This window comes from Phalacrocorax carbo, unplaced genomic scaffold, assembly GCF_963921805.1.
Source record: "Phalacrocorax carbo unplaced genomic scaffold, bPhaCar2.1 SCAFFOLD_54, whole genome shotgun sequence".
In the NCBI taxonomy this organism is placed as follows: Eukaryota; Metazoa; Chordata; class Aves; order Suliformes; family Phalacrocoracidae; genus Phalacrocorax; species Phalacrocorax carbo.
This window is the reverse complement of record NW_026990395.1, coordinates 312,611-333,235: the sequence shown is the minus strand read 5'-3', so window position 1 is coordinate 333,235 and position 20,625 is coordinate 312,611. Positions and strand designations below refer to the sequence as shown.

At 53.2% G+C, this 20,625-nt stretch overlaps 1 protein-coding gene and 1 long non-coding RNA gene across 2 annotated transcripts; both read right to left on the bottom strand.

Annotated features, from left to right (window-relative positions):
• Positions 1-9,439: 9,439 nt before the first annotated feature.
• LOC135311144 (olfactory receptor 14J1-like) lies at positions 9,440-11,064 on the bottom strand. Its single transcript, XM_064440284.1, has one exon. The coding sequence runs from the start codon at positions 10,367-10,369 to the stop codon at positions 9,440-9,442; it is 930 nt and encodes a 309-aa protein (XP_064296354.1). The 5' UTR covers positions 10,370-11,064.
• Positions 11,065-18,131: 7,067 nt separating this feature from the next.
• LOC135311167 (uncharacterized) lies at positions 18,132-20,625 on the bottom strand. Its single transcript, XR_010370983.1, has 4 exons — positions 20,522-20,625; positions 19,223-19,370; positions 19,029-19,138; positions 18,132-18,259 (listed from the first exon to the last, which is right to left on the bottom strand). It is a non-coding gene; the product is annotated as an uncharacterized LOC135311167 (long non-coding RNA).

The following is a 20,625-nucleotide window of genomic DNA, read 5'->3' as shown; positions in this document are numbered from 1 at the left end:
TTTTATTTTGAGAAACAAGAAAATGCCTGTTTTCTTCTGCATAGCATTCATAATGAAACTTGTTACAGCCTTAGCCTGCCTTGTGAGGTTTATGGTGTGGTGTCTTTCTTTTTCTTGTGATAATGTTGTGCACAACCAAATTTTATTATTCATCCCACTTCTAGTTCACTGTCTAGCAGCTGAGTTTGTCCAAGAGACTGTGAAATGAGGAATCGTGCTCCGCGTGTATTTCAACAACATAAAGGACCCTGCAGCAAGTTGCTTGTCCAAGACCCTTCCTCTGAAGCCTTCGGGAACTGCAGGGGCCGTGCCTGCGGACAGAGGTGGGGGGAGAAGCGTCCTGGCACAGCAGCACTGCCAGGGAGCAGCAGCATTTTCAGAGCTGCTCTCTTCCCACTTCCGCACTCTCCCGTGTTGGTGCAAGGCCTGAGTGCTCTTGGAGCTGGGTCACACTCCTGCTGTGTTTTAGTCCTGTGGCTGCAGGAAGGGACAGGCAAGGAGCACTTCTCTGATACAGCTGACCTCCACATCACCATGTCTGTCATGGAAGGGCATGTCCTGAGCGCAGTATCTGGAGGCATATGTCTTCCTCCAGAGCTGCTCTCAAGGACATGCCCAAGGAACAGCCTCTAAAGAGGCTCATTGGTTTGCTTGGTCTCCATGGCTCAGTGTACTGAGATCATGGACCCGGTATGGGCTTCAAGGGTCTGAGGGCTGGGTCAGGTGCTGTTTGTTGGTGCCAGCACCCATGCAGGTGGCAAACGACCTCTGATGGACCTTCCTGGGGCTCTAGGGCATGTGACAGGGCTGATGGCAGATGAATGTTTTCCTGGAGGGACTTGGGAGCTGCCAGGAGAGCAGAGGGGATGTGCAGGGAGGGACAGCGTGTGCCAGGGAGTTAGCAGTGAATGGACCCCACCAAGCACCAGCCTGTCCAGCACGGTGTCACCCAAGGATAATACTCTAAATCTGGATGTGAAGTGGCAAACCGGAGCTCAGCAACCCCAGGGGACGCAGCAGGCACAGGGAAAGGGGTCTGGTGAATGATTTATTTGTCTTACCTTCAGTGAACTTAGATTCATAGAATGCTTTGGGATGGAAGGGACCTTTAGAGATCATCTAGTGCAACCCCCTCAGTGAGCAGGGACATCTTCAACTAGATCAGGTTGCTCAGAACCCTGTCCAACCTCAACTTGAATGTTTCTAGGGATGGGGCCTCCACAACCTCTCTTGGAAATGTGTTCCAGCACTTTAACACCCCCACTGTAAAGAATTTTTTCCTTACATCCAGTCTAAATCTAGCCTCCTTTAGTTTAAAACCATTAACCCCTTGGCCTGTCACAGTGGGCCTTACTAAAGAGGTTGCCCTCATCCTTCCTATCATCCCCCTTTAAGTACTGAAAGGCCACAGTAAGGTCTCCCCAAAGCTGTCTCTTCCCCAGGCTGAACAACCCCAACTCCCTCAGCCTCTCCTCGTAGGAGAGGGGCTCCAGCCCTCGGATCACTTCTGTGGCCCTCCTCTGGACCCTCTCCAACAGCTCCATGTCCTTCCTGTGCTGAGGGCTGCAGAGCTGGATGCAGCACTCCAGGTGGGGTCTGACCAGAGCAGAGCAGAGGGGCAGAATCACCTCCCGCGACCTGCTGGCCGTGCTGCTTTTGATGCAGCCCAGGATACAGTTGGCCTTCTGGGCTGCGAGCGCACATTGTTGGCCCATGTCCAGCTTTTTGATCACCAGCGCTCCCAAGTCCTTCTCCACAGGGCTGCTCTCAATCCCTCCATCCCCCAGCCTATATTGATACTGGGGGTTGCCCCGACCCATGTGTAGGACCTTGCACTTGGCCTTCTTGAACCTCATGAGGTTCTCACAGGCCCACCTCTCCAGCTTGTCTAGGCCTCTTTGGGTGACATCCTGCCCTTCTGGTGTGTCAGCTGCACCACTCAGCTTGGTGTCACCTGCAAACTTGCTGAGGGTGCGCTCGATCCCACTGTCTATGTCATTGATGAAGATATTAAATAGAACCAGAACCAGTATGGACCCCCTGAGGGACCCCACTTGTCCTAGTTCCCCACCTGGATGTTGAGCCATTGATCACTGCCCTCTGGATGTGACCATCTAGCCAGTTCCTTATCCACCAAACAGTCCAGCCATCAAATCTGTATCTCTCCATTTTAGAGAGAAGGATGCTGTGGGGAATCGTGTCTAAAGGTCTTGCAGAAGTCCAGGTAGATGACATCCATAGCTCTTCCCTTGTCCACTGATGCAGTCACTCCATCATAGAAGGCTGTTAGGTTGGTCAGGCAGGACTTGCCCTTGGTGAAGCCATGCTGGCTGCCTCGGATCACCTCCCTGTCCTTAGCATAGCTTCTAGCAGGGTCTGTTCCACAATCTTCCCCGGCACAGAGGTGAGGCTGACAGGACAGTTGTTCCCCGGCCCCCCTTTCTACCCTTTCTAAAGATGGGCACAATGTTTCCCTTCTTCCAGTCACCAGGGACCTCACCTGGCTGCCAAGACTTTTCAAATATCATGAAGAGTGGCTTGGCAACTACGTCAGCCAGTTCCCTCAGGACTCAGATGCACCTCATCACGTCTGATACACTCGTGTATGTTCAGGCTCCTCAGGTGGTCACGAATCCAATATTCCCTTACAGTGGGAGGGGCTTTACACCCTGGTCTCCATCCTGTGGTCCATCAGCTCACGAGGGTGAGGAGAGAGGTTACCAGTGAAGGCTGCGGCAAAAAAATTGTAGAGCACCTCAGCCTTCCCCTCATCTGTTGTTACTAGGCCATCATTCTTGTTCATCAGAGGGGTATGGTTTCTTTAACCTTCCTTTTCCGGTTGACATGCCTGTAGAAGCCCTTCTTGTTATTCTTTGCATCCCTTGCCAAATTCAGCTCCAGCTGCGCCTTGGCCCTCCTCGCCCCATCCCTACACAACCAGGCAGCGTCCCTATCCTCTTCCCAGGATACCTGTCCCTGCTTCCACTGCCTGTGCAGTTCCCTCTTGCTCTTTCGTTTAACCAGCATGTCTCGACTCAGCCTTGTCTATAGTGCTGTTAATACAAAAATTATGAAAAAAGTCATGAAAATTCCTAAAAGTCCTAGCAATGCTGGAGAGGAGGACTTTTTCAGCTATTCCATTGAGTTCTTTTCTGCAGAGGTTTCAAGAATTTCCTTCAATCTACATTCGCAGTTGGATTTGCTTCTCCACACAGAGGCTGCAAGTGCCCTGGGGTAGCTGAAGAAGCCGTGTGTGCCAAGGGATATGCTAGTCCTTCTGGAGCACGAGCTGCTCTGCAGGCAGAGTACCTCGGGGTGGTGGGGAGCATCACCTGCCTCCAGCACTGCCGGGGCGGCTGAGCCGGGACCTCTCCAGCACAGCAGCACGTTGTGCATGGCTGCTGGCTGTGAGGCCGTGCCTGCCTGGCCAGCAGTGGGGAGAGAGATACTTGGAGGTCTTCAGAGCCGTTACAATACAGCCCCCAACAAGATGAAATATCTGGGGAGGTTAGGGGAATCTGGGACCAGGGAGATGGGAGATTTAGTGGAGGGAAGAGGGTCTTGGCCAAACAAGATGAAAGACTTTGAAGAGGAAAGATCTGTTCAGGTAATTTTGATGCCACTGTGACACTGTCTGTGAAAACATTCCTGTTAAGCCTTTCCCCTGGGCCAGCAGGAGGTGCAAGGCTGTGAGGGTGGCTGTGATTTCACATCTGTCTCTGGAGTTGATAGGCCAGCAGCAGAAATGTGGCTGGGAAAGGGACTGTGAGGTCACCTCTTCCTGAAGTAGCTGGTACGCCAGCCCTGGAATCATGGTTAGGATACATGCTTTTAGGCTCACACCTGCCAGTGTCTCTGATAGGCCAGCAAAGGCACGTGGTTGGCAAGTTGATTGTGGGAGTCCCTTTCCCTGAGTACCTGGTTGGCCCATCCAGGAAGAGGGCTTGGATACGGTTGTCACGTCCTTTGTGCCCGAGTACCTGATGGGACAGCAGCAGGCACGCGGTTTGGTTGGGTTTATCCCAGAAGCTGAAAGGCCAGCAGCAGCCATGTGGCTTTCACCAGGAGAAAAGATCATGATGAGGTTACTTCCCTCTGGACAGCTGGTGCAGCAAGTCTTGGAGATCCCATCTGTAGAAGGGTCATCCCGTTTTGCTCCTGTGAGCACTTTCAGTGTTTTCTTCAAGGGAAAAAACTGTCAAGGCATCATTTCTACTGCCCGCAAAGAGGCTGTTCACATGTGAATCCGTTGTTGCAGTTTTGGATATAGGTGAGGACATGCAGGTGACCTAATGACTGGTACCAGGTGGGAGCTTCCTGCAGGCTTCTCATTACAATCAAATTCATTCTGCAAGCCAGGAGTGTGCCCAGCACAACACAGCCTGAAGGCTGAGCTGTACGTGGAGCGCGGCACAGCACAGGCCTGGGCCTGCTCAGGTTTGCTGTTACATGGCTCACTAACTTCTTGATGTACAACGCTCTTCTGGTGGGCATCCCGGAGCTGCCTGAGGAAGGCTGGGAAGGGGACTTCCATTGCGTGTAACCCCTGTAGCAGAGCAACTCGGCGCACACACTAGGTGGGACGATCCCCCGTGTGCCTGGCATAGCAATAACGAAGGCCTGCTTTCTGAAACTACAGATGGAGTTTTAGAGGGTTCCTATAGTTGCTGACTTACAGTATCAACCCGCCAGGGTGGGAATGATCTCCTGGAGATGTGTTTCACACAAAGACAGGGCAGGACTGGTGGAAGAGATGGAGGGCAGCTTCGGCCGCAGCGTGAGTGAGGTGGCAGAGTAGAAAACCCTGTGGGAAGGGAGCAAGACAAACTGTAGCAGGGTTGAGCAGGGAGGAAGGATGGCCTCCCCCACCTGCTGGCAGTGCTCTTCCTAGTGCAGCCCAGGATGTTGTTGTCTGCCTTTGCTGTAAAGCTGCAAAGGTGGGAGAAGGGAGGGCTTTGGCGAGACCTAGTAAGAGCCTTCCCATATCTTCTTGGATATCAGCAAGTAAATGGAGCCAGGTTCCTCACTGTTGTGCAGGAGGGGAGGATGAGGGCCAATAGGCATCGGTGAGACAGGTGAGGAGAAAATTTCTCCCCACCAAGACAGTCAAGCACTGAAGCAGATTTCCCGGAGAGCTTGTGTCATCTCCATCCCCGGAGCTTTTCAAGCCCCAAATGAATACAGCCATGAGTAACCTGGTCTGAGCCCATAGCTGACCCTCCTCTGAGCAGCAGGTGGGCTGAGACAGCTCACGAGATCCCTTCCAGCATAAACAATTCAGCGTTTCCTTCCACCACAGATGGTGCCTTCATGATGGGTGGCAAAGCGCTCAGGATCCCAGTGACCACTGAAGTCAGCCAGAAGGAATTTTGGTCAGATGATCTGTGGCCTTCTTGTCTCACTCCAGGCGTTGTTGCTCAGCTGCAGGGCTGCATGGCAGGTACCCCAAAAACAGCCCTGATCACTTCATTTGCTTTTCTTTCTTTTCCCCCTCTTTTCCCACTCACAATTCCTTCCCCTTGACCATCCTTGTACCAGCCCATGCAAAAAGCCCACCTCTGTTTACCCTTTCTTCCCTGCGCCTAGTTTGGCTTCCTTTGCACCCTGAGCTTGTACCTTCCTTTGTTTCTGAGCTTGTCACCACAGCAATTCCTACCTTGCTGAGCAATTCCATTAAACCAGTACCTCCTATTATTATCAGTAGTGTTTTGTAATGCCTGATAATTATTTTGTCAGAGGCACCATGTGTCAGGGTGAACCATCCGTACATGCACATCAAGAGCTGGCCCAACGGAGCTTCACTCTTAGAGGACGTTGAGAAATTCTGGGATTTGCTCAGCATAAACCTCCCAGTGTTTTACAAGGAGAAGGAGCAAGTCCTTACTGGGGGCAGGATAACCCCAAACATGGGGGCTGACTGGGACCGAACCTCTAAGCTGTGACCCTGGGGAGGGGGCCTGGGCTTTACGAGCCAGTGGTGCCTGCTCACCATGAATAAGGCCAACCCCATACAAGCCTGCATTAGGGGGACCATGGCCGCCAACACAAGGGAGCCGTTCATACCCCTTGAATCAGCAGTGGTGTGGCCACATCCAGACTAGTGTGTCTGCGTGTGAGGCTCCCGGTTCTGGAAGAAAGAGGAGGAACTGGAGAGGCTCCAGAGGCTATCTGCCAGGTGGGGCTTGGGGCCTGCATGGAGAAGCTGAGGGATCTGGCCTTCTGTAAGGGGAAAACGTGCCGGCACGGGATAGTGCAGGACAGGCTGCAGCAGAGATGGCCGAGGGCTCTGCCAAGACTGAAAGGCCCAAAGGAACCAAGGTCTTTGTCCCCTTGGCTATGGCCACTGAGGCCTTCCAGGAGAAACTTTATTTTGAGGCTCTGGACTTTGTTTCTTCCTCGTCCCTGCTTGAGGATGCCGGGACACGTTGCACAGGTTTTCCATGCTTGGCATTGCTCAGCCTCATGTCCCACTGTCCCCAGAAAGAGCCCTGAACCACATGTGAGGGGCAGGATCCACCTTCCCAGGGCTGGGGGTCAGGGCTTGGCCTCTCTGCTTTCTGATAAAATCAGGGTTTTTCTCTGCATTACAGCCACCTGCACAGGGCCCTTCCCTTTCTGCAGCCACAGCCTCCAATTAGCTGCTCTAACGAGGCCCTAGGGAGGCTTTGCCAGTAATGGCCCTCATGGGCCTCATTGATGCTTCAGGTACTTTGGGTTTTGCTCTGACTTTGACTTCTTGAGAAGTTCGTTCAGTCTTCTCAGCATCTGAGGTTCATGGACTCACTGCAAATGCACCACGGAGCTCATTAAAATACAAAAAGCTCTAACAAGTTCTGTCTCTTCCTGTAATTTCCTTCAAGTCTTTAAGACTTGCACACCTAATTGGAGTTTTTTCATAGTGTGGTTATGGAGGAAATGTTCATACTGTACCTAATAAAAATGTTGGGGTTTTTCTGAGTTTATTTTAAAGGGTATATTCTATTGCTTTTCATTTTAAAGAAGAGGGGATAGAAGCATACTCCAACTGAGACTGATCCAGATTGTCTCCTCAGGAGGTCCGGGCAGGTAGGGAAGCAGTCCCCTGAGGTCTGACACTGTAGGGACAGCTTTGCTCCTCACCTCCCCAGCCCTGCCATTTCTGTCCCTGGCCACCTGGGACTTAGATCACTTTTCCTTGCATCATACTTTTTCACTGGTCTCTGCAGCTGGATGTTACAGCTCCATTGCACCAACTCCCCCCACTCTCCTTCAAGAACTGGCTGCACACAGGCACAGAAGGGTTTTTACTATTTGTAAGGAAAGAAAATTAAAGCATGGCCAGTTTTCATGATCAGGAAAACACACTCTGCAACCATATGCTAAGTATGAGCTGCCTCTGATGAGGCCGCCTCTCTCAAGGGATAACCTTATCAGAAATGTTTTAGCTAGGGAGATACAAAAGGTAGATATGAACATAATTAAGAGATGGCTAAAGAGCCCATTAGACTACTGACAACTTCTAACTCCCTGAAGCTCAAAGCTGCTGCATAGGTGAGAGGTATCTGAATGACCAAAGAGTACAGGGAGGAAATAACTGGAGGGTAATGGAAAGGGCCTTTGTGCCGAGAGATGCTGCTGAAAAGATGACTTTAGGAAAGGTCGTTCTATCCTGGACAGGCTAACCCACTACAGCACCACCACATCAGGACTGCTGCGTCGAGCCTGGGGCTCACTGGCACAAGGAAGGTGCTGACAGACTGGAGCAAGTCCTGCCAAGGCCAGGAGGATGGTTGGTGCCTGGAGCACCTTCTGGACAAGGAGAGGCTGAGAGAGCCGGGTTTTTGAGAAATCCCTCAGAGACAAACACCGCAGCAAGGACCCAGGCCAGCTGGTGGGATCTCAGTCAATGGAGATTTCCAAAATTGGTTGAGACAAGCACCTGACTGAGCTGGAGCTGCCTGAGAACAGGCTTGGCTGAGAGCCCAGCTGTGGCAAGAGCTGTGGGACTTGTCGCATAATGACTGTCAGTAGGAAACTGTTTTCCATTTTATTAATAATGGCGGTTGGAGTTGGGTGTCATGAAGGCCCAGAGGAGGATGGGGGTGACCATGCAGCAAAGGTCCCTCCTCAGAGCTGGGGTGTGCGGCCAGCGATGGAAATGGCCAGTGTGTGGGACTGGTCTGGGACAGCCTCCTGGGGCAGCTTCCCTGGGGTGTCCTGGCAACATGGCCCAGGCGAGGCCCCTTTCTTCTGCACCTCTGATGCATTGCTTTCTTCACCATGACGCCTGGCTCTGCACTGTGAGTGCTGTCTGTCCCGGCCCTGCACGCTCACACACCTTAGCTCTGCACTGAGCTCTTTCCCGGGCCCTTTCCAGCCCAGCCATGCCCCTCCCCAGCTCTCCCCACCTCCCCTGCCCTCTCCCAGCCCAGCACAGCCCAGCCGAGCAGCCCAGGCTGGGCTGGCTCCGCAGCGCTGCCCACCGCAGGGTGCTGCAGAGCTCTGGGCACCCACACCACAGCCCCAGCCCCTCTGCAGGGCACAGCAGCCGCTGGGGCAGAGCGGGGGGTTCAGGCTCCCCGTCAGCCCCAGGGCTGCTGCTGGCCACAAGGCCATGAGGAAACAGAGCCTCGTCACTCTCTGGCTCTCCTGAATTCGTACTGTAGGTGATCCCCAAGTCTGACTCAGTTTGCCCCCTTCTCTGCTCCCACCAGCCCCACTGCCCAGGGAAGCACCACACTCCTGGCCCTGGGGGTGCTCAGGCACCTCCTGCATCTCTGCTGCATCCCTCTCCTGTGCCTGCTGGGTTCCCCCTCACTCCATGGCACTGCAGAGTCCTCCTTTGTGGATACGTTGATTCAGTGCTTTACTTTTGGGGACTTCCCTTGGAGGCTGTTTCACCTTCTAAGACTCCATTCGTTTGAACCCCAGGACACATGGTGAGTCCCCACCCTCTCCTCACCCCTCCAAATTCATTTCCAGAGAGTCTGGTATCTGCCATCACTCCTGTCATCCATGAAGCAACCTGAGGAAGTAATGGGGCGCTCATGGACCATCTCCGCTGCAACTGGACACCAAGAAGAGAGCCTTTAAAACCAGAACCTTTAATCCAGTGGAACCCAACGTTACCAAGACCTTAACTCCAAAACCACTCAGAACAAAAGGAGAGCAGAAACTTTAAAAGACCAATTCCTTGGGCATTTTCTCGGAAGCAGGTTTGGAGGAAGAGGCCAGCCTTCAGGCACTGCAGCCGGGAGATACCCTTTTATTGGAGAGCTGCAAGCAGAGAGGCCACACCTGACAGGGTGTTGTGCAAGGGTCAGACACAACAGGATCAAACCTCAACAGTAGGAGTATAAACCCAGAAAATTAGAAAGTTGGATTATCACAACAGCAAAAAGCAGACTCGTGCTCTAAGATAAACTCTGAAACTGTGCAGAGGAGGGGAGGCAGGTTATATTCAGTGAAGCAGCATCCATTGGATTACTCTCCATAAAGCATCCTTGATTTCCTTGTTCCTCATGCTGTAGATGAGGGGGTTCACTGCTGGGGGCACCACCGAGTACAGCACTGCCACCACCAGGTCCAGGGGTGGGGAGGAGATGGAAGGAGGCTTTAGGTAGGCAAACATGGCAGTGATGATAAACAGGGAGACCACGGCCAGGTGCGGGAGGCACGTGGAAAAGGCTTTGTGCCGTCCCTGCTCAGAGGGGAGCCTCAGCACAGCCCTGAAGATCTGCACATAGGACAGCACAATGAAAACAAAACACCCAAATGCTGCACAGGCACTGACCAGAGTAACCCCGACCTCCCTGAGGTAGGTGTCTGAGCAGGAGAGCTTGAGGATCTGGGGGATTTCACAGAAGAACTGCTCCAGGGCATTGCCATGGCAGAGGGGCAGTGAAAATGTACTGGCCGTGTGCAGCAGAGCATTGAGAAACCCACCGGCCCAGGCAGCTGCTGCCATGTGGGCACAAGCTCTGCTGCCCAGCAGGGTCCCGTAGTGCAGGGGTTTGCAGATGGCCACGTAGCGGTCGTAGGCCATGACCGTCAGGAGATAAAACTCTGCTGATATCAAAAAGGCAAACAGAAAGGCTTGTGCAGCACATCCTGCGTAGGAGATGTCCCTGGTGTCCCCGAGGGAATTGGCCATGGATTTGGGGAGAGTGGTGGAGATGGAGCCCAGGTCGAGGAGGGAGAGGTTGAGGAGGAAGAAGTACATGGGGGTGTGGAGGCGGTGGTCGCAGGCGATGGCGGTGACGATGAGCCCGTTGCCCAGGAGGGCAGCCAGGTAGATGGCCAGGGAGAGCCAGAAGTGCAGGAGCTGCAGCTCCCGCGTGTCTGTGAACGCCAGGAGGAGGAACTGTGTGATGGAGCTGCTGTTGGACATCTGCTGCCTCTGGGTGAGGAGCACTGAACAAGGAGATAAAGGAAGTGAGAGGTTAGGGCAGACTTCTTTGAGAAAAAACTATACCATTTCTTACAGAACCGCCCTTCTGCATGAGTAAGTCCTGTCCTACTGCAACCGGGTAATAGGACCATGGGTTGATCTCAGATTAAATCCATCATGATATCAAAGAACTTTTTAGAATTTTCCCTCCCAACTCACCTGAGTGTAGAGCAGAGCTGCAGGGATTTTGGTTTGTGTGTTCTGTTCCAGCTGCCCACCACAGGTGAGGAGCACTTTGAATGCAGAAATCCCTGGCATTTCTGCTACACGTGGAATCTTGTGGGTGATGAGAGGCAAAAGGACTTTCCCTTAGTGCCAAGTGAAGACAGCCAGCCTTTGCATCAGCCCTGATCTCAGCTGCCCTGTGCTGACCCCCAGTAATCCAGGAGGATGGAGATTATGACCTGCTGCTCCACCTGGACAATCACATGTTTAATGGGCTGGATGGGATCCACCTGAGAGCGCTGAGGGAGCTGGCCGAGGAGCTTGCCAAGCCACTCTCCATCATTTATCAGCAGTCCTGGGTAACAGGAAAGGTCCCAGGCAACTGGAGGACTGCTGATGTGACACCCATCCACACGAAGGGACAGAAGGAGGATCCAGGGAAGTACAGGCCTGTCAGCTTGACCTTGGTACCGGGGAAGAATATGGAGCAGTTCATCTTGAGTGAGTGCACCATGCATGTGCAGGACAACCAGGTGATCAGGCCCAGCCAGCATGGCTTCATGAGAGGCAGGTCCTGCCTCACCAACCTGATCTCCTTCTATGACCAGGTGACCCACCTACTAGATGAGGTATTTCAGCTGGAGGACTATTGCACTCGGGTGTTCCCTCCAAAAGAAACAGGATGCTGCTGGGAGCAGAGGAATCCAGTTTCGGAGTGCAGATCTCCAAACCCCTCCAAACCTCATCATACGAGAGGAGGATCTCAGCTCTGCCCTCCCAGCCAGGGGCACAGGGGGCTCATTACACCTGCCCACATACAGCCACCCAGCAGCATTTCCATGGCCTCAGCAGTGAGGCGTCATCTCCATGGGGCTCCTGCACAGCACAGAGATGCCATGGAGAGCTTTGCCCTGCTGGGGGGCAGCCTGCAGCCCAGCAGCACCTCCCAAGGCAAGACTCCCATCGCCTACATTTGTTACGTCCTGAAGAGAGGCTGAGATCACTGCCAGCCTCACAAAACAAATATCTTTGGTGGTCAGGCTACTGGGAGGGCTACTGGAAGGGCAACACCTGGCAATGGCCCCAGTGTATTAAGAGCACAGGCTCTGCTCTGTGGGTGTGGGGGAGACAAGGGTTTTCTCCAGGGACAGCATCTGCACTGCAGAGGATGGCAGGGAGATGCCTGGGTCCCCCCCTACAGTATTGCCCTGCAGACACCTCCTGGCAGCAGGGCACTGCCCAGGCACAGCTCTGTGCGTGCGGGGGCTAAGGAGCAGCTCAGACAGGTCCTAACGTGAACAGGGGTCTCAGTGCCTACGCCAGAGCAGAGAAACAACTTCCCACCTCCCACTGCCCACCCAGACAACCAGGAAGAGAAGACACAAAGCACAGACTTCTTCCCTTTCAGGAAACCCCCGACCTTGACTGCCATCTTTCAAATGACCCTCTGCAAATGTCCTCAGGCTGATGGAGAAGCCTGAGCAGCCCTGACCCACGCTGCACCCTCCGGACAGCAGAAGGACCCTGCCCTGCCAGGGTCACTCCTTCCACCCACAGCTTGTCCCCACAGCGCTGTGGGGAGCTCCCCGGGCAGGCTGAGTGCTGAGCCTGGCAGGCGGCAGAGTCCCTGCCCCAGCACACAGACCCCTGGGGCGCAGGGACCCTGCTCGCAAGGACAGCCCTGGGCACCCCTGCCTGCACACGTGCCTGCAAAGCCCTGCAGCATCCCCGGGCGAAGGCAGCCGCCGTGCCCTGTCCTTCTGACAGTGCCGCAGGGAAGTGCTGCTCCTCATCACGTCCTCCTCCTCTGTGCAAGGGCAGCTGTGAGAGTCCTCCTCAAGGGTCACCTATGCTGTGGGATGCAGCAGCTTTTGGATATCCCTCCCAGAACACCAGCTACATTCTCCTCCACCCAGAGACTTACCATGCAGAGGGCTGTGAAGATCCTTCCCTGCAGTCAGCTCCCAGCATCCCCCCAGCCCAGGCTGCCTTTCCCCTCTCCCTGCCCGGCTCCTCTGCCCTCGGTGCCTGCAGGCAGTGCCCTCAGCCCTGCTGCGCTTGGCAGAGGAGCTGCTCCTGGGCAGAGCTGTCTCTCGGCAGCGCTGCCTCATTGCCAGCAGCTGCCTTTGTCCCAGGAGCCCAGCCCAGCTCAGCAGCAGAGGCCCAGCCCCAGGCAGCCCTTTCTCTGCCCCTCGCGGCTCCCTCCAGGTGTCCCTGGGGCTCCAGGGCTGACAGCTCCTGAGGGGCAGGAGGGGCTCTGCTGTGAATATACTTGGAAGCAGACTGATGTCAGCACCGACTGTCCCTCTCTCAGCACTGAACAAACTGTGTCCGGCAGCAGGAGTTGCCCAACCAGGGTGTGCAGGTCTGTGGGAGGTGTCGATGTTGCCCTTTGGAAGCCCCTGTTCCTGCCCCACTCTCCGACAGGACATGATGGCAGTGACGGGAAGGGGGTCATGCCTCCCCTGTGTGGGGCAGGGATCCAGCTGAGCTCATGCAGGCGTCTCAGCTCTCCGTAGCAGCCCTCAGGCAGGAGGTGGCTTCAGCTCCTCCAACACACACCCACGGACCCACAGCATGTGGGATTCTTCTTGCCTCAAGTCACCTGTGAACTCCTTCTCTAAGCATCCATGCTGGTTAATGGGGATGGAGGCCAGGAGTGGTTTGCTCAGGTGCAGATCCCTGGTGACATCTGAGGTGCCAGAGGTGGTGCAAGACACGTGCAGGTGACTGCAAACTGCAAGGAAGCAATTCTTAGGGACAAGTTAGCTTCTGGGGGCGTCGCCTTGGGGGCTGGTGGGCAATTCTTTGGCCCAAATGGAATGACCGCAGAGGCCCGTGTTAAGGACAGGGAGACCTGTCCCTCCTCAGTATGTTTAGGGCAGCTGACAGAGGTATTCATCGGAGCAAATGGAGTCCTGTGCCACCGGGACAGCTCAGGCTTTCCCTTCCTCTTGTCTGTCAGCTGTCCGTCTCCACTGACTGAACCTGAAGGTTTCTCATGGGCTTCCCTGAAGTGCCTACACCCACCCAGTGCAGCTGCTGCATGTCATGGCCAAACACAGGCCTGTAGTGTTCCCTCGATACCAAAGCTGCCCAGAACAACCGGAGCGTGCAGCTGGTAGGGCAGTGCGGGCCCTACCGGGCAGCTGTCCCTGTTCACGGTCGGTACGTGACAGACCTCCCTTGTCAGCAAGTGACGCGTTCCCACCACTGCAGCGAGGCAGCGTCTGTCCCGTGCCTGTGCAGTCGGTGCCGGCAACGCAGGAATACGAGCCACGTCACATCAGGGTTTCCACTCGTGTGCCAGCTCTCTTAGCCTCTGCTGCTTCTTCTCACCCCATCCTTTGCTCGCACCCCTGATGGTACACTCAAGGAACAGGCCAAGCATTTCCACAAGGTGCCTGCATCACAGGATGCCCATCGCCAAGCACAGTTTCAGCAGCCCCTTGGCCCTCCTGGAGATCAGCTTTGCATCTGCCACAGGCCCCAGGGGCTGCAAGAGGCACCACAGACAGCAAAGCCCCCTCCTGCCAGAGGTGCAGAGCCCAGCTGGGTTTCTCTCAGCCATTGGGGGAACCCGTCTTTGCTGTCCTTGTGAGCCCCCCCTTTCACCCTGACCTTGCCGCCTGCCACTCGCTGCAGCACGTCTCTGCTCTGAGGGAAAGCCTTTGCTCACACAGGGTCTCGGGCCTTCAAGCTTTGACAAGGCTGAGCTTGGCCTTGCTGGCACAGAGCCCACGTGTGCACCAACGTTCTCAGCGTGGGGCACGGGGAGGAGGGGCTGGAGCCCCTCGTGCTCTCACAGGTCCATGGCATTGATGCGATACCTGCTGAGGTTTGGTGGGACAGGTCACGCAGCTTGGGGTGCTGCAATGGGGGTACAGCCTTTTCAGAAGAGACAGGCAGGAAAGCCCAGGAGGGGGTTCCCGCAGTGTGAAGGCGCTGCCTGGATGAAGGGAGAGCCTCTGTGGGATGGGGGACAGGCTGCGTGAGCCCTTGTGCGTGAGGGTCAGAGGAGAGGCCAGCTGGGGCGACATCGTGGTAGGAGGTAAGTGCCTGGAATCAGGTGAGGACGTCGACAAAGTCTTATTGAAGCCGTTTGAGAAAGTGGAAACTTCAGAGAACAACTCAATTTTCACTCTGTCCCAGAGGCCGGCCTGCTTAGGCCTGCAACAGACTACCTCTGCCTTGTCAAGTAAGAGTGAGTGACAGGAAGAAAATGAGAGAGCTGGAGTTCACCATCACCATCACCATCACCATCAGGAAGAAAACCAAATCTGTAAGCACATGGCACGGTGACTGTTATTAGTGGCAGCAGCACTGATTCCAATGCATTCCTGCTGTGAGGTGCAGGGCAGGGGCCACACATCTCTGGCAGCCACTCTGGGAATGCACTGCAGGCAGTGCCACCTCAATCAGTGTTTGTAAGAGAAGGCACGATACCCCATCCTCAAGTACTTCTCTAGCAAGGGTCAGCTGGAGGGTGGTCTTGCAGGACTCATACCCTGAGCCCTCGGGTGGCACGGACACTGCTGGTTTCCCTCTGCAGAGAGTGGTAGCAGCTGGATCCCTTCTCAAGAGACACTTCTTGCCAGGAAGCCTCCATCCTGAGGGAAGCTCCCCTGATTTTCACTGGCACGTCACTCTCTCTTCTGATGTATCTGGGGCGCTTCTGTGCTTATTGTTCCTGCGCAGAAGAGATAAAGAGAGAAACGTTTCAGAAGAGATGGTCCTACGGCTCCTATTGTGAACAATAATGCTCCCTAAGAGCTCCGGAGGGAGCCAGGGAGGTGGGAGGACACACACGGACAATTCAGGAAGCCCCAGGCCTCTTCTGAAGGGTGACTGGCTCCCAGCTGGGAGGCAGCACCGGGCACTATGTCTGGCTGGCAGAGAGCGTTCAGGGAAGGCAATGAGAAACAAGGCGGTGGTTGAGGCCTTTCCCAACTGTTTATAAAACTGTTTGTGCTCAGAACTGGAAAAGAATTTTTATCTGGATGTGAGAAGCTGCGGTTTGGCAGGTCTGCAGGCTCCTGTGCAAATCCGAGATGATTTTCCAGAAAAGGTGTGAGGTTGCCCTTGGTGAAAGAGGACACCAGGGAGCCAGCAGGAACAGGCTGGGAAGGAGTCATGGCTGGGACTCCTTTTGTATCTCATTCCTGGAGACTCTACCCCAAGAACTGGACCCCCAGAGCTCTTCCTTTCACCAGGTGATTCTCCACTGCATTGCTTCTCCTTCCTGCTGCTCATTGCCCTCTGGGGCTGATGCTTGTAGCAGTGGATTTGGAGGGAACTTACCCCTCTCGGGCCTCTGACTCAGCCCTCATGGAAGAAAGAGGCTGTTCTGCAAGTGAAGAACATGGGACCCAGGCAACCCTTCCCAAGACCCTTGTGAAGGCAACTGTGGCCCTTAAGGGGCCGTGACATGCCAGAATTGAGCAGAGAAAGGGCGATGGAGATGAAAACTCTGATACAAGTGAGCAAAACAAACTGTGGCAGTCCATCCTGGTCTTGAGAAGACCAGATCTGGGCTTGTGCAGGGATCTTCCTTAAAGAATGTCCTTGGAGCCATCCTGGAGGGACAAGGATGCCCCAAGCAGCTGCCTGATTGTCAGGGATCCCCTCCTCATGTCACAAGAATGTCCCGTTGCAGTGGGCAGAAAGTCAAGCAAGGGCTGTGCCAGGCAGCCTGGAGGAGCAGGGACTTGCTCATGGAGCACAGAGTGGAAATGTGCAGAAGGTGGCAGCAAGGACAGGGCACCAGAAGAAACAGAGCGCCACAACCTGAGCGTGCTGGGATGGAGCGAGTCTAACGGAGTCACTGCTGTGGTAGAACCCCAGTAGGCAGCTGAGCACCACACAGGCGCTCACTCACATCCTCACAGTGGGATGGGGAAGGCAATCAGAAGGGTAGAAGTGAGAAAACTTGTGAGTGGAGATAAAGACAGTTCAATAGTTCAAGCAAAAGGTGCGCATGCAAGCAGCGCAAAGCAAGGAGTTCATTCACTGCTTCCCACCAGCAGGCAGGTGTTTAGCCATTGCCAGGAAAGCAGGGCTTTACCACCTGCCATGGTGACTTGGGCCACCGAGCTCGAAAGAGTTCACCCTTATGCTGCCAGTCCCGATCCACCTCAGCCACTTCAATCTTGGCAGCCCGATCCATCTGCTGGTTGTTTCGACGTTCTTCAGTGGCCCAACTCTTGGGGACGTGAGCATCCACATGACGTACCTTTACAACCAGGTTCTCTACCCGGGCAGCAATATCTTGCCACAGCGCGGCAGCCCAGATGGGTTTGCCTCTGCCCTGCCAGTTGTTCTGCTTCCACTGCTGCAGCCACCCCCACAGGGCATTTGCCACCATCCAGGAGTCAGTACAGAGAGAGAGCACGGGCCACTTTTCCCGTTCGGGGATGTCTAAGGCCAGCTGGATGGCCTTTACCTCTGCACACTGGCTCACTGGCTCCATTCACCTTCTCCTTCAGCACTTTCTGTGACTTGCCTTATAGGACTCCATACAGCAGCCTTCCATCTCCGGTGCTTCCCCACAAGGTGACAGGTCCCATCAGTGAACAGGGCGTATTGCTTCTCATTTTCTGGCAGTTTGTTATACAGTGGGGCCTCTTCAGCACATGGCACCCCCTCCTCTGGTGATATTCCAAAGTCTTTGCCTTCTGGCCAGTCCATGGTCACTTCCAAGACTCCTGGGCCACTGGGGTTTCCTACTCGAGCCCGCTGGGTGATCAGTGCGACCCATTTACTCCATTAGCGTGGCTTTGTGCTAATCCCACCTGGCACTGCTTGTTGTTCTCCCGAGTGTGGGTGGCTTTGAGGAGCTCTTGGCACACAGCGGGCACCCAGCCTTGCAAGAAGTGCAAGCCCACTTGAAAGTAGCACTCAGTTCCACGATGCCACAAATGTAGATAAAATCTAGCCAATGCTTCAGACCAGGAAAGTGATAAATGCCGGTCATTTGCATTACATTTACATAAATGTTAATAATGGGAAATAAACGAACTGACTGACCCACAACTGTGTATTACTGACAGCTGCTTCCAGCTGGGTCTTTGACTCCAATCTTACCTGGCCCACGTCACTGTTGGATCCTGCGGAGATTAGCATGTCATTATCGTCCTTCAGGAAGCTGCTATGAGACCAATAGGCTGGATCAGAAGCAAAGCTTTTCCTGTGCCCTGGATTCCTAGGGTCATCTACGCTTGTGCTGTCGGTGTTCACAGAAATCACACACCTACTTCCTGCATCCCTCTCTTTCTGTGCATTAACATTACAATTGTAGTATCAAACTACCAGCAATCGGGCTTTCACTAATAAGTCGTGGTTTAGTCTGGGTTTAAACCAAGTTCAACAGCAAGGCACACCACACCCATGGCTGCTGTGGGATAAGCCTGCACTTGAGCCATGCCGGGTGATGCACAGCCCAGGAGTGGGTGACCTGAACCAACAGGCTCATCAGGAACCGCCACTTGCATTTTTCCCTCTACCTCACGTATGGGTCACCCACACGGCACAGTGCATTGGAAAACGCTTTTTATTTGAGGAACAGCTGTAATTCACAAGGAACCGCAGAACATTTCTCTCCAGGAATCTCAAAGGCACTCATTCTCTTGACTGCTTTGGTGAGAACAGCATTCCTGCGATGGAAACCTGCAAGTTTTGCACAGAAGACAAAAGTACCAACAACATAAGAAACAAAGGCAATCTTACTACGTGAAATTCTATTCTCTCATAGTATTTTCCGATTGGCCTAGACCAAGAGGTTTCAGGCAGGGCCCAACAACTCACAAGAAACTATGGATTGGCTCCTGCCTGGAGCTTGTTTCTTCCCCACCAGAAGCTATTTATGGTTGTCTACATGGGAAGGGATGAAATTGCAGCAAATAAACTGATTGCACTGACAACCCTGAGAGTCATCTTCCATGAGAAGAAGTTCTGATGGGGGATTAAACTGCTTAATTATCTGCGGCCTGATTTGCACGCTGGGCATGTCCTTGTAGTACGACCTGTCCAAGGTCTTGGTCTTTTCTCGTGACAAAAGGAGAGCAGAGAAGGACAGTAAGTGACCTTCATTGCCCTCAAGTCCAAATATACCAGAATTGAGGGTGATTTGGCCATACCACCTGTAGGAAAATCATCTGACAACTACTGGCCTCTTTTCTGCTCTTTATCATTCTGCCTGTGGTTACGTAAAAGAGGCAGAAACATGTTCAGCAAGTGGGAAAACGTTACTATTTGATCACACAATCAAGTCTATCCAGATCCATACACCAATAGCTTGATGGTAATCCTTGTTTTAGTTTCAGCTCTCTTAAATTCTCTAAACACATTTAACATAATATAAACATATGTATTTTGCATAACAAACACCACATAACAGAAAATCTCTCTCTCAGGTGGGTTTCTGCTCATTTCCTACCCATAACTCTCTAACTTTGGCCAGTACACGACTGCTGAAAGGTGCTCTTGGAGGCACATCTCCTGCATTAGCTTGTCCTGTTACTGTTGAGAATGGCTTTGGTCTTGCGGCTGTCAAGCAAGAGGGAAAAACGATCAGCCTTGTGTAATCAAAGTGATGGGGAGTTGTGCGTTATGTTCCCCCCCAAAATTTACCTCCTCTTGGTCCGGATGAAGGCAGATGGTAAGGCTTGGCTCTCTCTACAGCCAGCTGCCTCTGACCTCGAGGAAGGATCTTGCCATGTTTTGCTGACAGAGAATTTCTGGCAGCTGCCCCCTGCCCCCAGCGAGGATCACAATCGTTCTGATGAACGAGAAGCGTAAAGCAAGAAGGTAAATAATTACAAGCAGTTCATTGCACGGAACTCTCGGTGCTGTTTCCAATTAGTGAATACGTTTCCTCTACAGGTGCAGTAAAATACACCCACGGCACAGAGCGGCAGCCAGTTCTGCCCATCCGCGCACACCAGCTCCACCCGGTATTTTGAGCCAAGTGGAAGGAAGACTAGAATAATAACAGAAGCTACAACTTTAAGTTAAAACCATGCCGGCACTCTGCAGAACCTGAGCCTGACCCACCTGTCAGCACCCACAAGTTTCATATGGCTGACAAAACAGCAGCCTTTCCCTTGTTTTTCCCAAAACGCCACTGCCCGAGGTGACTGAATCTCCAGGGCAACGGCGGGTTACGTTGGACAAAAGGAAGTGAGGATTAAAACAGGGAAGAGAAAGCCCCCTACACACCCCTTCCCCCTGGATGGAAGCTTTCAATTGCAGGCCCTAAACCTTCCAAACCCACCCCATAACTTTGCTTCCCTGGAAAACTATGGTTCCACAAAACCACCCAATGGATCACAGAACCACAACAGAAGTTCCCATAAATCAAAATTTGACCTGGCTATTTTGAGATACAGAAGTTAGGTAAGATTTTCAGTCCTAAAAGTGGTAAAATGAAAGTCGTGGAATTGCAGAGCTCATGCTATAACTTGAGCAAATAATATAAAGAACAACCCATAGTGTACATTTTGCCTGTGGATTGGCACCCAGAGTTGCGTGCAAGGTACAAGGGATGACATACAACACACTCTTCATTCCACAGTGACCCAAACAACTTCCAATAATCCAAACCTTACACAATGTATGTCGCTGAATAACTGAATGGTAGGAGTGGCTGACAGGAAAGATACTTATTTAATCCTCAGACACAAACAAACTCTTTGAAGTGGAGTCAACAACAGCCTGGAACATTGAATTTCCAACTGCACGGGGAAGCTTTGGAGTAGTGACACATTTTGTTCAACTTTTAGGTTCAGCCGTAACGTAAGGTGCAGAGGCTTATTCCAAGTAGTTCAAAGAAGGGTGTGATAAAGAAAGCAGGATTCTTACTGAGTGCTGTTAAACCAGTTAGTAACCCCTGAGAGAAGCTGGCACACTTGGCAGGACTTTTACGCTTACCATGAGATGAACGTTCCTCGCCTGGCTCAGCTGTAGTGCTGGCACACAGTTGGCACGCTGCAGATGCCGGACTAGAAGAATTTCATGATTCCGTAAGAAATTCT

Excerpts from the sequence above, each read along its gene's own strand:
- LOC135311144 (XM_064440284.1), bottom strand. The coding sequence starts at position 10,369 with ATGTCCAACAGCAGCTCCATCACACAGTTCCTCCTCCTGGCGTTCACA.